Source organism: Ictalurus punctatus, chromosome 9 (assembly GCF_001660625.3).
Source record: "Ictalurus punctatus breed USDA103 chromosome 9, Coco_2.0, whole genome shotgun sequence".
Classification (NCBI taxonomy): domain Eukaryota; kingdom Metazoa; phylum Chordata; class Actinopteri; order Siluriformes; family Ictaluridae; genus Ictalurus; species Ictalurus punctatus.
In genome coordinates, this window is record NC_030424.2 from 23,222,767 (window position 1) to 23,238,592 (window position 15,826).

The 15,826-nt window shown below is 39.6% G+C and overlaps 1 protein-coding gene across 3 annotated transcripts in view; it reads left to right on the forward strand.

The window, feature by feature from the left end:
• Positions 1-1,766: 1,766 nt before the first annotated feature.
• The window catches only part of LOC108269988 (zinc finger DHHC-type palmitoyltransferase 14), a 54,890-nt gene continuing 40,830 nt past the window's right edge, over positions 1,767-15,826 (forward strand). For 2 of the 3 annotated variants that reach the window (XM_017476202.2, XM_017476204.2), the window contains exons 1-2: positions 1,767-2,402; positions 7,043-7,305. In XM_017476202.2, coding sequence (XP_017331691.1) covers positions 7,067-7,305 — 239 coding nt within the window. In that variant the 5' untranslated portion in view covers positions 1,767-2,402; positions 7,043-7,066. The remainder of the gene's footprint in view (positions 2,403-7,042; positions 7,306-15,826) is intronic. The other variant, XM_017476203.2, reaches the window with a different exon arrangement.

The window sequence follows — 15,826 nt, forward strand, 5'->3', positions numbered from 1 at the left end:
TGGTGGTGTTGGTGATGGTAGTAGTAGTAGTATTAGTGGCAGTGGTAGTAGTGGTAGAAGCAGTGGTAGTAGTGGTGGTGATGGTGATGGTAGAAGTGGTGGTAGTAGTAGTAGTAGTAGCAGTAGTGGTGGTGATGGTAGTAGTGGTGGTAGTAGTAGTGATAGTGGTAGTGGTGGTAGTAGTAGTAGTGGTAGTAGCGGTGGTAATAATGGTAGTAGCAGTAGTGGTGGTGATGGTAGTAGTGGTGGTAGTAGTAATGATAGTAGTAGTGGTAGTGGTGGTAGTAGTAGTAGTGGTAGTAGCGGTGGTAATAGTGGTAGTAGTAGTAGCAGTAGTGGTGGTGATGGTAGTAGTGGTGGTAGTAGTAGTAGCAGGTAGTGGTGGTGATGGTAGTAGTGGTGGTAGTAGTAGTAGCAGTGGTGGTGGTGATGGTAGTAGTGGTGGTAGTAGTAGTAGCAGTAGTGGTGGTGATGGTAGTAGTAGTGATAGTAGTAGTGGTAGTGGTGGTAGTAGTAGTAGTGGTAGTAGCGGTGGTAATAGTGGTAGTAGTAGTAGCAGTAGTGGTGGTGGTGATGGTAGTAGTGGTGGTAGTAGTAGTGATAGTAGTAGTGTTAGTAGTGGTGGTAGAAGTGGTAGTAGTAGTTATAGTGGTAGTAGTAGTAGTGGTGGTAGCAGTAGTGGTAGTAGCGGTGGTAATAGTGGTAGTAGTAGTAGCAGTAGTGGTGGTGGTGGTGGTAGTAGTGGTGGTAGTAGTAGTAATAGTAGTAGTAGCAGTGGTAGTAGTGGTGGTAGAAGTGGTAGTAGTAGTAACAGTAGTGGTGGTGGTGGTAGTAGTTATAGTGGTAGTAGTAGTAGCAGTGGTGGTGGTGATGGTAGTAGTGGTGGTAGTAGTAGTAGTAGTGGTAGTAGTAGTAGTGGTGGTAGTAGTAGTAGTAGTGGTAGTAGTAGTAGTAGTAGCAGTGGTGGTGGTGATGGTAGTAGTGGTGGTAGTAGTAGTAGCAGTGGTGGTGGTGATGGTAGTAGTGGTGGTAGTAGTAGTGATAGTAGTAGTGGTAGTGGTGGTAGTAGTAGTAGTCGTAGTAGTAGTAGTAACAGTAGTGGTGGTGGTGGTGGTAGTAGTGGTAGTAGTAGTTATAGTGGTAGTAGTAGTTATAGTGGTAGTAGTGGTAGTAGTAGTAGTAGCAGTGGTGGTGGTGATGGTAGTAGTAGTGGTAGTAGTAGTTATAGTGGTAGTAGTAGTAGTAGCAGTGGTGGTGGTGATGGTAGTAGTGGTGGTAGTAGTAGTAGCAGTGGTGGTGGTGATGGTAGTAGTGGTGGTAGTAGTAGTGATAGTAGTAGTGGTAGTGGTGGTAGTAGTAGTAGTCGTAGTAGTAGTAGTAACAGTAGTGGTGGTGGTGGTGGTAGTAGTGGTAGTAGTAGTTATAGTGGTAGTAGTAGTTATAGTGGTAGTAGTGGTAGTAGTAGTAGTAGCAGTGGTGGTGGTGATGGTAGTAGTAGTGGTAGTAGTAGTTATAGTGGTAGTAGTAGTAGTAGTAGTAGTAGCAGTGGTGGTGGTGATGGTAGTAGTGGTGGTAGTAGTGGTAGTAGTAGCAGTGGTGGTGGTGATGGTAGTAGTGGTGGTAGTAGTAGTGATAGTAGTAGTGGTAGTGGTAGTAGTAGTAGTAGTGGTAGTAGTAGTATTGTGGTTTATTCGCATTGCCTACATTACCCACAATCCTCTGCGCTCACATTCTCACATCATCTCCCTTCAAGTTGCTGGAGGTTGTTTATTAGTTTCTCTAAGCGGCAGAGGCGTGCACACAGAGGAGCTGGAGAGACTGGAGTTTCTGTCTTTTTCTCCCATTAATCCGCATTCATCTGGTGTTTCTTGCTTCTCACACAGGACATTCGCGGCTGTGAGGATCTTACAGACTGAATTAATTCCCAGGTTCTTCAGTGATTTCTCACTGGTGTAGGATATGAGATGGCGAAGCCGGGGCTGCAGTGCACTCCTACAGTCACCGTGTGATCTCTCTCTCTGTCTGTCTCTCTGTCTGTCTCTCTGTGTGTGTGTGTGTGTGTGTGTGTGTGTGTGTGTGTGTGTGTGTGTGTGTGTGTGTGTGTGTGTGTGTGTGTGTGTGTGTGTGTGTGTGTGTGTGTGTGTGTGTGAGAGTGTGAGTGAAAGAGAAAGAAAGAGAGACGCACACACACTCCGAGGATCTCACACCACAGCTTGCACACATCCACACCTTATGAAGTGAACATTTAATGCTGTAAACTTCAGTGGATCTAAATATATGTATATATATATTTTTTTTAAGAACAAAAAGAAATAAAAGATGGTTCGTTTAGTTTTGGCAGCTGCTGTTCGGAATAAACCCGGATAACACAAGCAGAGCCACAAGTAAGCGTCTTCTTTACGGTGAGTTTTGTATCTAGTCCATTTATAAAGAGATGTTTTTTTGCTTACAGGATGTGTTTTGTTTGGAGTAGAAGTGTCAACCGATGTGTGTGAGAGCAGCTGAAAAGTGCTCCCCTTTAACACTAATGCACTGCAGTAACATTAATGACTGTTAGGGCGGATTAAGTCGCTAACTTATTTTCAGCAGCCACAAAATGCAGTCCGCTCACTAACTACCAATCTAAACCAACTGTTAACTCTCAACACACTGTTAACATCAACAGTATCAGTATTTCTGAATGTTAAAGTCTACACTTACGTGATGTCTCTAGCGTTGGAGACTACTTCCAAGAAGGCTGCGTTTTAGCTATAGCTACTAGCTCTCCACCTAGCTAACTTTGTGTCGCCCGAAACACATTATAAACGAGCTAATACGTTTATTCAGTTTATTCTCTCACTATAAAACACTAAAAACATGTTCCAAGTCACGCTATACAAAATTAAGTCCAGCTACGAGCTGACTAATTGTTTTAAAGCTGGTTGGTTAAATCCATTCCCTGAGAAGGTTAGCATTAAACTCTGTAAACTTATTTCAGCTAGCTGTTTTTTTTTTTCTTTCTTTCATTTTTAGTTGCTCTCTCTCTCTCTCTCTCTCTCTCTCTCTCTCTCTCTCTCTCTCTCTCTCTCTCTCGGTCTTTATTTTGAATTATGAGAGATCTGTTTGTGTTTGTCTTTACAAAAGGACAAACCATGCAAACTTAAGCTTTTTCTGTTAAAAATACTGAGATAGTGTGTTCAGTTTAATGGTCTAAAGCTCATGAGAGAAACTCTCACTAGTCTGAGTGATAAGAGTTGATCAGCTACTGGATATTATTTACTTTCTTTCGACTTTTGTGAGCTAATCCTGAAATATAGGGTGTTTGTATGTGTATATTTACAGTAATCTGTCTAACATGCTTGGTTTGTGGTGTTGGTATGACTATCAGGTGCAGTAGGGTTTGTTAGTAGATTTTTAAACACCTTGAGAGAGAATCATCTGAAAATCTCCAGCTTCCATCATCCTGCGGTGAAGCACTGCGCAGTGTTGCTCTCTTTCCAGAGGAAGTGGCTAAAGCGTCCTTGCAAAGATGCTAAATATTAATCTGCATGTTAATTCATTCCTCACGATTATTGGAATATCAATATCACAGTAGGAAAATAACAGATCAGATCCTTAAAGAATGTATGTCTCATAGAAAGAAGTCATCTTTGTTTGTGGTGCCACGCGAGAAACTTGTACGTGTTTACAAAATACTACACTTTCTATCAAGAATGTAAATAGACACAGTGAGTAGACATGAAAGTAACGGTTATTCACTTTTATTACTTTGGGGTTTAAAATGAAGAACTGCAAGGATTGGGTAAACAGTGATTGGTCGTTGGGGAAACAATGGTGATCGGTGATTGGTTGTTGGGAACAACGGTGGTCAGTGATTGGTCATTGGGAAACAACGGTGGTCAGTGATTGGTCATTGGGAAACAACGGTGGTCAGTGATTGGTCATTGGGAAACAACGGTGGTCAATGACTGGTCGTTGGGAAACAACGGTGGTCAATGATTGGTCGTTGGGAAACAACGGTGGTCAATGATTGGTCATTGGGAAACAACGGTGGTCAGGTGGTCGTGCGAACTTGCTCTCTCAACTCCTTTATCGGCAAGCGTGATGTGCGCTGTAGACCTGTTTCGAGTCCAGAACAGTCACTAACATCTGCTCAAAAAGTCACAACATTTGTCACTAGGCTCTGTTTTTAAAACTAAATTAGCTAAAGAGGCCTAAAAGGTCACCAAATCTAACGGCAAATTCTCAAGACTGAAACTGACACTGAAAACAAACCATCAATGAAGGAAAACAAACCATCACTGACCATCAACACAGCAGTGAGTCTAACATGGCAGTATCACTATAGTGTGTGTGTGTGTGTGTGCCCCTCTGCTTTGAGTGTATCAGACGCAGCAGTTATGTCTGTAGTTTTTCTTGCCACTGTATCATACACGCCTATCTTGTTGGTGCATTCAGATTTGCCAGAACTTGGCTTCATTCTACACGTTTCATTTCATTTTTTTGTTTTTTTTTTACGGCCCGATAAGAATCGTTCTACGTTCGACAATCTGACTGACTGCTGGCTGGCGTATTCACTTCTTATTTGCGTGGAGTTCTGAACTTTTTTTCCTGCTCTCATTGCCCACTGTCCACCGTTCTCCACACTCCCACATTCCTCTGAGAAGGATATCCACCAGTCTCCAAAGAACAGAAATAGAACAGAAACAGGAAGAAAAATGCTTCAGTACAATTTTAATTTCCTGTTCGAGACAGTTTATAACTGGGATGTATGGAATAGCAGGGATTTATTTTACAGACATTCTACAATGTTAACTAGGACAATAAATAGATCAGAATTACAGGATGTTTTTCACACAAAGAAAACTGTGTAATTGTTGTAATTAAAACAGTCCCAGACATGCTGTTATAGGAAAATGTTGTGGTGGCGAATTGTGCAAAGCACATGGACTACTGGCAGTGACCATACACTAACAAAGTGCACCTTTATGGCAGGTGTAAAGTGACATCGGTGTAGATTATATTTCATATCACAGCATGTATGTGTGTAGTACATTACGTGTGAGCAAAACTACAAAGGTAGGTGATGTGGTTGCTGCGTGTATGGCATTTTTGTTGCTTGAACAGCAGAAATGGTGTGTGGTTAAAAAAAGTGTCAGCAAAAGCTGCATTTAAAAAAAAAAAAAAAAAAACACCTGGTAGCCAGAACACCAGAGATAGCAAAAATCTGATTATAATGGATTTGAGTAATTTATAGAATGTTTTGATTGTGAACTATAAAGTTCTGTTTAAGGAATGTATTTAAAATAAACATATAAAAAAATGTTGTACAGTCTTGTGAAAAAATAAGTACACCCCATGGACTTTGTTGGCTTTTTTGACATTTGGACGAGCAAACATTGGATCATATTTGAAACAGTACCTAATAATGAAGGTGATATACTTGAGCAAAACCACAAGGAAAAATAGCTTTTTCAATCATATATTCAACAGAAATATCAATAGATGTGATATTCTTCTGTGGAAAAAGTAAGTACACCCTTGACCTCAGAAGCTAGTATTGCCCCCTTTAGCAGAAATGACTTCTTGTGGGCGTTTTGCACAATTGTCCACCAGTCACTGGAATTTTTGACCACTGTTCCATGCGATATTCTTTCAGTTGCAAGATGTTTGAGGGTTTTCTTGCATGTTCTGCCTGTTTCAAACCCCCCCCCCCCCCCCCCCCCCCCCCCCCAATGTTTCAGTGGGATTCAAATCCGGGTTTGACTAGGCCATTTCATAAATCTCCATTTCTTCTTTTTCCTTGGTGGATTTGCTAATGTGCTTAGATCATTATACTGATGAAAGGCCTAGTTTCGGTTCAACTTTCAGATAGATGGCCTCATTATCTTCAAGCACTCTTTGATAGGATGCAGAATTCATAGTTGAATCAATGAATGTGAGCTGTCCGGTCCTTGATGCAACGAAGTAACCCCAAACTATAACATTTCCACCACCGTGCTTCACAGTTGGTATGAGGTGCTTCTCCTGAAAAGCTGTGTTTTGTCTGTGCCAATTATGTTTGCTGTTACTGTGGCCAAACAACTTTCTTTTATTCGTCTGTCCAGAGCACATTATTCCAAAAGGCCTGGTTTTTGCCTATATGCACATTGACAAACTGTAGTCTTTCAAAGACTTTTTCCTGGCACTCCTCCCATGCTGGTCAAATTTGCGCACTCTCTTTCTGATTGTAGAAGCATGCACTTTGACACCAACAGTTACAAGACTTATTAGTACATCCTCTGGTGAAATTTTATGGTTCTTGGAGACTTTTGCATCACACGGTCTGCTTTTGGGCTGAATTTGCTTGGACGGCCAGTTCTGGACAAATTGGCAGTCGTTTGAAATCTGCGCCATTTGTAGTTGATTTTTCCTTACAATGGAATGGTGTATTTCAAATAATTTGGAGATCTTTTTAAATCTCTTGCCAGACTCATAGGCATCCACAATAGACTTGCTATGATAGTCTGTGTTCCTGGTGTTACACGGTGTTCGGGCAGCACACCGATTACATCACTTCACATCACCGCAGCACCGCCCCCACTGTTGTTTAGCTTTTTTATAGTAATAAAAATGATTTAGTTCAGTTAGAGAACGGACGCTACAATTAAAAACTGAACGCTTCTGCTCAATTTAGCATGAGCCGAAAGAGTCAGAGTCACAGCACCTCAGACCACATAGAACAAAAAAACAAATAACCTGTAGGAAAACTTTCTTTTCTGAGCTAATGTCTCTAGCCCTGTAGCTGTTATTTGATCTGATGAGATGTATTCTCATATGTATTTCTATACATTCATGTGATTTGGATAAACTTGAAAAGAGGATCTGCTACTGAAGCCCTCATAGTTCATGTCTAGAAAACTAGAAATACAGCCAGTTTCTGCTACTGTATGTTTCCAAATACTTAGTTTGGTCTGCTCACATACTTTGAAATACTTAATGAGCACTTGTAGTCGGTATGTTCCAACCAGAAGAATTATAGTTCTCATCCCTGTAATAATAGCATCACCTTTTCTCTGCTCAGGATTGCAGGCTTGCTGCACAGCACATGAAGCTCTGGGAAGCTGAGCACACACGAGAGCGTGAATACAATCAGATCAGCACTCGCAGCTCGACGCCAATGGAGTCTCCGCACAAGAGGAAGACTGTGAAGAAGAAGTGGCAGGTTTTCCCTGGGAGGAATAAATTCTACTGTGATGGCAGGATTATGATGGCAAGACAGACTGGCGTCTTCTGCCTTACTCTTGTTCTCATCCTTGTCACAAGTGGACTCTTCTTTATTTTTGAGTGAGTATTTATTCATTTTTTTTTTATGTATGTATTAGAGACGCACCGATGTATCGGCCAATAATAGGTATCAGCCGATAAAGGCAATTTTTCATGCTGGCGCCCATCGGCCGATTAGTTTAGAAACGTCCGATGATCAGGGCTGACTATATCCTGTCAATCAAGACAGGGCGGGAAAACACATCGATTTCGTGCTGCGTGTCTCTTGTCTGGAATGATGACAAAACTGCAGTTTGTAATCTCTGCACAGCTGAAATTTTACGCCGGACACCGCAGCAGTGAAGTGAGAGTTTCGGCGTCGAGTCCAAATTTAAAAAAAAAAAATTTCGCCATGTTGCTCGCGCTGAATTAAAGGGCCAGTACACCGCTGAAAGATTTAAATGAAGATGAGTTGACAAAAAAGTACATATTGCACAGAAACATATATTTGTAGAGTAGTATATTTCATATCCAGTTAATGTTCATATATAAAAACGTGATATTATATATTACCAGTTTGATGTTCAGTGATGAATTATAAATGCTTGTGTTTGTGGTGAGTGAATGTCAATTAGAGTAATGTGTTTTCTGTTTGTCAGACCAGTTACTGTGAAACAGCTTGATGAAATGGAGAGAATAAAGTTTTTATATGCATTTCTTTCAGAATTGTGGAACTAATCATTATTAATTTATAAGAAGACATAAAAGGCAGAACTATCGGTGTTGGTTATCGGTATCGGCTGAGAAATTTAGTATCGTTGCATCTCTTTCTAATATTTATAAGGTTTTTCTTTGTTTGTTTGTTTTCTTTTAATACAAATATGTGTATAAGGGCTGCAAGATAATATCAACATGAAGTGGTATAATGTTACCGCTCTTTATCTTTTTATCATCTCAAACACTTAAATACATTCTTAGCTTTTATTTCTTCAAAATGTTAAATGGGATTTGAGCAAAATATTTCATGAAGCTTGAAGATCTTTCTATAATACATGATATGAATCATGAAATATAGGGCTGCTGGATTTTGAATGATTTTATTATTAAAAATATATTGTTTAAATCGCACCTATTATGGTTTTGAAACGTGCCTAATTTTGTTTTAAAGGTCTCATACAATAGATTTACATGCCTACAAGGTCAAAAAACACTTTAATGTGCTCATAATTTAAATCGCAGCGTTACTTTTTCCCCCTCGGTGTCAAAACGACTCATTCAATGATTCGTTCTAAAGGATTCATTCTAAACTCCTCCTTTCAGAGAGCATACTCTGCTCTGATTGGTCAGATGTCCCAGTCTGTTGTGATTGGTCTACCGCTGTCAGCGTGTTTCAAAAAGGAAACGCCCACCACCGTAACGAGTTTCAGCTCCGTCTGTTCGCGAGCAGCCGATGAAGACCAGAGGCGGGGCTTTTTGTTACAAACCTACGTAGGTTAGTACAGGAAGTAAAGTCTGGAATCACTAACGACTCGTTTCAGCTGTTCAGAATCACTTCCTTCTTTTGGGAGTGAATAACTCTGTGCACTTCGATTTTTGAAACTTTGCAGATGTTTTTACATTCACAAACAGCTCTATAACACACTACATGATGGGTAATATTTGAAAAACCACAATAGGTGCACTTTAAAAGTGAAAAGAACAGGAAAAACTAATAATACATAAATAAATAAATACAAAGTCGTAACATACAGCCATACCATGGTCTGTCTGAATACTTGATTCTGATTGGGTGGAAGATCAGATCGTTCCAGCCAGAATTTCAGATGTAATAACCCGTATATAAAATACCTATTTTCAGTCAAATTTTGCACTTCAAACATCAATGACAGTTTTAATCACCTTATTCAGAAAATCCACTGAAAGGAGATATATGCACATGCTCAGTCCGCAAGGAATTGTGTCTGCTAACAGATGCTTAGCTGTAGGCTATCTATTTAAAAATGGGACATCAGGCGCACTTGCAACAACCACGTATAAAGGAATACTCCGATGCCTGTACACATATAATCATCGTTTGCGGAATACGGCTGCAACCCGAGTATAGACTTTAAACAGAATTTGATGTGCATGTAAACGCCACTGTTCCAAAATACTGACACCGGAGACTCCTTCCAAAAAGCTTTTGTTTATTTAAGATCCAGCATCGATTATTTGTTTATCTACTGTTATAGATAACCTGTTAGATTTGTTTATCTACTGTAGGATCTGCTATATAAACAGTTATGCTCGTTCCCTCTCACATCTTTATGAACATTACGAAGAAATGAATGCTTGCAAGCGAATAGCAAAGATCGTTGGTGTCTGACCAATTAGATTTGCGAATTTAACACCTCTGTGGTGCAAGACTTTATACTGTGTGGCTGATTAGTACATGCGTATGAGTCTGTATGAGTGTAAGATCACTTAACACCCAGACCTTTACCCAGAGAGAGTAAATGTCAAAGCTGCTCTCATGTCACCTCTTTCTCACAACTACAGTTTAAATAGTTTTTTGTTTTTTCTTTCTATGACCCTGCAATTTACTTAGTCCTCATTCGCAGTGTAGTATCAGGGTTGAGATTTCTGACATCAGCTCTTGAATGGACCTCTGTTCTGCTAAGCATTGCTTTTACCGAATGCATTGCAAGGGGATTCATCTCATTTTCAACGACCTTCCATTAGTTTCAAGGTCGCATGGCTTTATTATGTGGTTAGTCATTGGTTATCCTTGTAGTAAGTGTTTTTTTTTTTCTTCTTCTTCTTCTTGTTTTCAGGAGCGTTTCGTAATTCGAAACGTTAAAACAGTCCCACGTTCTACCTAGTAGCATTTCCAGGTCATTCACTGCACTTGCTATGGCTGCATTTTACAGTCGGTGTCTTGCAAGAAAGAGCTTTCGAAGATGAACGTCACAGATGTGTAAGATTAGTTGCGAAGCCCCTTCGAGCAAGCTGGAGAACTGTCATGCATCATCATGCAAATAACTTTTATTTGGATTAGCCTATTACAAGACGACAAGGTGTTTACATTTTTATGGACTAAATTCTTAAGACTTTTTTAGCAATATATCAAAAGGTTTGTTTAACAACTCTAGTCCCGGTGTTCGTTTTACGGTCCAGGAAACGACAGTAAGCACCTCACGAAGGATCTCATCTTTTTCTTTTTGTTTGTTTGTGAGTTAGTTCTGAACACCGTTAGGGTTATGTTTCACGCCTACCTGCGCTCGCATCACTTTCAGCTTTCACATGTTCCAGCATTGAGCTTTATTTATTAGTCTGTACATGTATTGAAAGAGATGCTGAATCAAAAACTTTTTGTGTAACGGTTTCCTCTGGAGGGAAGAAATCCCAGAATAAACATGCGTGAGCCACTTGAGTGTGATGACTCGCAGTCTTCCTTTCTTTCGATTTGGTGAGGCTCTTTTTCTCCCTCTTGACATCGCCCGAGTGACGTGATCATGGAGATGTTGAGTAATCTGTGTTGTTTTGGAGTGTTTATATATCCTTAAGGGACGCTGTCTTGATCTCCGCTTCGCATTGTGTAGAGACATCGGGTTCTCGCATGTGTTTTATAAGTACGGGTAAGTTCGAACTTGTCAGGAATTTGTGTGTTCTTTATTTTGGGTTGAAGAACCGATTGGTTGTCAGTGCTCGTTCTGGTTTTCGATTTCTCCGCATGAAGCACCTAAACCTAGTCTTATGGAATAATTTGTGTACATGTAAATTGTGAATGGTCTACGGTAATGAAGTGAAAATGAGTAAAATTCTGAACCGTTTCAGAAAGGTCATTCAAATTCTGTGCTTGGGTCGAGTGCCAGTTCTGTGGTTGGACTGTTCATGTCGTTCTTTACTGTTTTAGCATGTGGTCACTTACACAATGTCCTGCTTTTCCCAAGACGCCCCACCAAACCAAAACTAAAACAACTGTTTGGCTCTGCTGACTAACATCAGGTCCATGAAGAACATTTTATTGAAGGATACCGTGTATCAGAATACAAGGAAAGGAAACGAAGAAGTTCAGTTTCACAAAATGGGAAATATTTAGATGATCCACGTTACCACTTATTTTCCGTAGCGTTGCTGAAACCTTAAATATCAGCTGATCGCAATATGCATCATATATATAAAAATAATGTTTTTTATATAGATATACTAAAGAATGCATAGCTAGAAATACAGGTTTCGTACTATATTGCAAATATTATGCAGCAGAAATATAAGAAAACTCAATCTTAGCAAAAAATACAATGCATGTAGTATTCTAAACATTTCTGGTTCCATAAAAAGCCAATTCCACTGTGTTCCCTTTTTTTTTTTTTACAGGATCAAATCAACATCATTCATTTTATTGCTCCGATGTTCTATCCACCTTTTTTTTTTTTTTTTGGTATCATCCCAATACCGATCCTGAGTATCAGACCTGTGCCATCTCTAGAAATATTCTAAATACAGTCTATAGCCAAAAGTTTGTGGATACATGACCATTACACTCGTATGTGGTTTTTCCTTAAACCGCTGGAAATGCAAAATTATACAGAATGTCTTTGTATGCTGTAGCATTACACTTTTTGTTCACTGGAATTAAAAGGCCCAAAGCTGTTCCAGCATAACAGTGCCCCTGTGCACCAAGTGAGCTCCATGAAGACATGGTTTATCAAGTTTGGAGTGGAAGAACTCGAGTGTCCTTCCCAGAACCCTGACCTCAACCCCACTGAACTCCTTTGGGATGAACTGGAACACCGACTGCACCCCCAGACCTCCTCACCTAAAGGGGGACTACATCTAGAATGGCATGTTTAACAAGCACATATGGATGTGATTGGTCAGGTGTCCACAAACATTTGGCCATACAGTGCACTGAGCTGTCAGGTTCAGTGTTTGTTTCTGATCATAAGAAATAGTACAATAATACACATAAAGACTGTGAACTGGTGAACTAAAGAACAGCAGTCCATCACTTCCCAAGAGCACTGCTAAAGAGACCAATAGCTGCATCCAGTCGAGCCATGCCTCTTTCATAAAAGGACAGTTACTTCAAGTAAAGACAAATTTGAAAAGATTTACTTATCTTTTCTACCTACCCCCCCCCCGTGAAGACGTGACGTGAACGTGCCCGAGCTCAAATTTGTGTCTCGGTGCCAGAGCTGATCGCCGCAGTGTGGAAACGATGCCGTGACGGTTGATTACTTTTAACAACCTTCCATTCGCAACGTTGGTCAGAGTGTAAAAATTCAAGTAATATCTGCAGTGGTTGCTATGGTAACACCAACCCTGATATGCCCTGTCGTGTGTCGCTGGTAGTTTGTATTTCCATGGCAACCGAAATCCCAGTTTATTACTGGAACACAGTGCTGTGTCTGTGAAGCTATGTAAACTATCATCAGGCAGAGCAAAATCGAGACAGTGCTATTAGTCATGTGCAGTGGAACTTATCGCACGATAATTCTTGTAAATTAACAATTTCTTTTCTTTTCTTGTGCATTATGAATTAAGACCTTTACACATAGAAAATGCATTTTTTTAAAAAGGGCACATCTGCATTTATTTTACACTACATAGTTTTTTTTTGTTGTTGTTTTGTTTTGTTTTTGTAAACACCCAAAACAAGTCAAATATCAGCTTGCTTTTTAAAAGCACGCAGTGCTCGTTACACAGCTCTGAAGCCGTTCAGCGCTTTGCACATATTGAGCCATGTTAGGAAAATGAAGACCTAGGTTATTGATGTGTAATGGCCTTTGAATGTTGTTCATCTTTACTGCTGTTAATAGCTACGCTCATCCATAAACAACAACAAAAAGCTAGTCTGGAAATTTCATCCAAATTAATAAGGGCTTAATCAAGGATAGGATGTGGGTCATGAATGAGAAAGGCCGTAACAAAATATATCAGTAGGCATCCAGTGGTTCCGGTGTGAGGCGGGCTTGAGAGTACTGCAGGGGAGGCACAGCGAGGAAAAATATAGCACACTGTTCTGGGGGAAATGATGGATCACAAATTGTTACACGATGTGTGTGTGTGTATGTGTATAAGTTTTAAGCACATGCAAAGAAATGCAGTAGAGCAAAGATGCCTTCATTTAAAAAAATAAATAAATACCGTAAAGGGCAGTACACGGTAAGAATTAAAACAAAGGCAATATTTGGTGTGCTATAAAAAAAATAAAGTTTCAGGTACGATTAGTGCAGATTTATAAGGAGATGAGCTGTAAGTTTTATTGAGCAGCTAGCAGAACCAGACACGGTTCTTCTTTGACTGTCGCACTCGCTTCTTATTTTTGCAACAAAACCCAGCAGCCTTCACTGTGGTTTTTTTTTGGTCTGAAAAGTGTCTCTTACGTAATACGCTGCTTTCTTTACTGACATACAAACACTTTTGTGTAACGTTTAATTCTGTGCTGGAAAACTAATGTTTGGGAATCTAACATGTTTTTTGTACTGACTCGATAATGTAGAAGCCAGAACATAAAAAATATATGACAAAGTTTGTGCACAGTGCTGTGTATAAGGGAATGAGAGGTGGAAATAACTGTTACACACAAGGGCCTCATTTATCAAACTCCACACAAACAGAGTTGTGTGTAAATCATTAGTACGAGCATTCACACAAGAAATTTGGTATTCAGGAAGAACCTAAATTCAGTAAAATGTTCGCATTCTGTCCCTGCTTTTGCGTGTGTTCATTTATGCCCAAGACGAGCGACTAATGTAAACCTCAACTTGATCGAATTCACATAGCTATTGTAGTATAATATTGACTCTCACTCTGACTCCAGTTTGGTTTGTTTAGTCTCTGACGTGGCGGTCGCACTAACCTCTCAGCATGCGAAATTTCTCCGGACAGCACTGCGAATATGGGCAAGTGCAACCGGATGTGACATCTTACGCCGATTGTTCAAATATACCTCCTGTTTGCAGCAACCCAGTGCAATCTAGATAACTTATCTTTTGATGTTGATTTTCTATTCTTTTAAAGGTGTGTTGTAGAAAACGGCATAAAACACGACAGTGCGTTCTGAAGACGTCACACCATGACGTGTCGATCTTCTATTGATCGCACGTCTTCATGTGATACGAATTCGCAGGTCAGAGTTCACCAAACTTGAACTTTGGCACTCAGCGAAATGTGAAACTTCTTCGCATGAAGCTTGTGTTTCCAATCTCCAACATTCGCGTACGTATGAATGGAAATCGATGGAATAGAAAGTGTAGTGTAACCGCCCCGTGATTTTCTCTCGCCTAATTGAATGTCCCTCACCGTGTGGTAAAGATGGATGTGAAATGTGTGCGTGTGTGTGGTGTGTGTATATATATATATATATATAATATAATGTGTGTGTGTGTGTGTGTGTGTATGTGTATATATATATATATATACACACACACACACATACATATATATATATATATATATATATATATATATGTGTATGTGTGTGTATATATATATATATATACATACACACACACACACACATATATATATATATATATTTATATATACACATATATAAAATATGTGTGTGTATATATACATATTATATATGTGTGTAGAATTTTTTTTGCTGGTGCAATAATGATATTTTGTAAAAAAATAAATAAATATAAATAAATAAATAAATAAATAAATAAAAATGGGAAAACACTTTAATTTGACCTCAGAGGATCCAGTATTTATAGTGTAGGTCAGGCAGCCGTAACTAATTTGTGTCAGCACACTCTGTACTCTCGGACGTGTTTTGTTTCTTATGTGTCGTGAGAACGAGTGTTTCACATTAAGCTTTTTGCCAAAGGAGCACTGGTCCTCCTAAACTGGGAAAAACATGAGCTGAAATATTAGACAAATATCCCTGAGCACAAACCTGATAAACACTTATTTATTTGTGCAGTATTTGTGCAAAAAACAAAAAGCTCTAAAATATTCGGCCCAGATGCCAAAACGCAGACCAAGCTGGTCAAGCTCCTATTCTCCAGTCTTTTTTCGCCATGCAATTTCCACAGCATATGCTTCGCCTTTACGTAAGTGAATTGATGAATTAACGTTTGCGATTTTTTTGATGTGTGTCATTTCTATGGAGGTATTTTACGGACAATTTTCAAAACATTTTCAGACTCTATTTGCAATTGCGTTTCCTATTTGTGGATGTATAAATCGTTTGTTACTGTTTGCGTTTTCATTTACACGAACGTACAGCGCCTGCCAAATTTCAAACGGAAGCACAGTCTATTTGCAATTGCATTTCCCGTGTGTTACGTGTTATGACCCGGCGATATTGAAATAGCAATGGGTGGGGGGTTTCTAGGTGATTGCTGTGGTATCCCAGGTGATTACTAGAGTTATTGCTATGGTATTCCAGTGGTAGCTAGCGTGTTGCTATGGTGTTCTCGATTGAGGCTAGAGTGTTACCATGGTATTCCAAATGGTCAGGGGGCATTTATTTTAGGTTTTGAGATGAATTTGCGGTTAGGTTTTGTGAGTTCAGTGGCATTTAATAGTGAGGAAATATTTGTTTTTGTGTTTGAGACACAGTGAGGGCGTGTGTTTTTAGGTTTGGAGTATTTACCAGTTT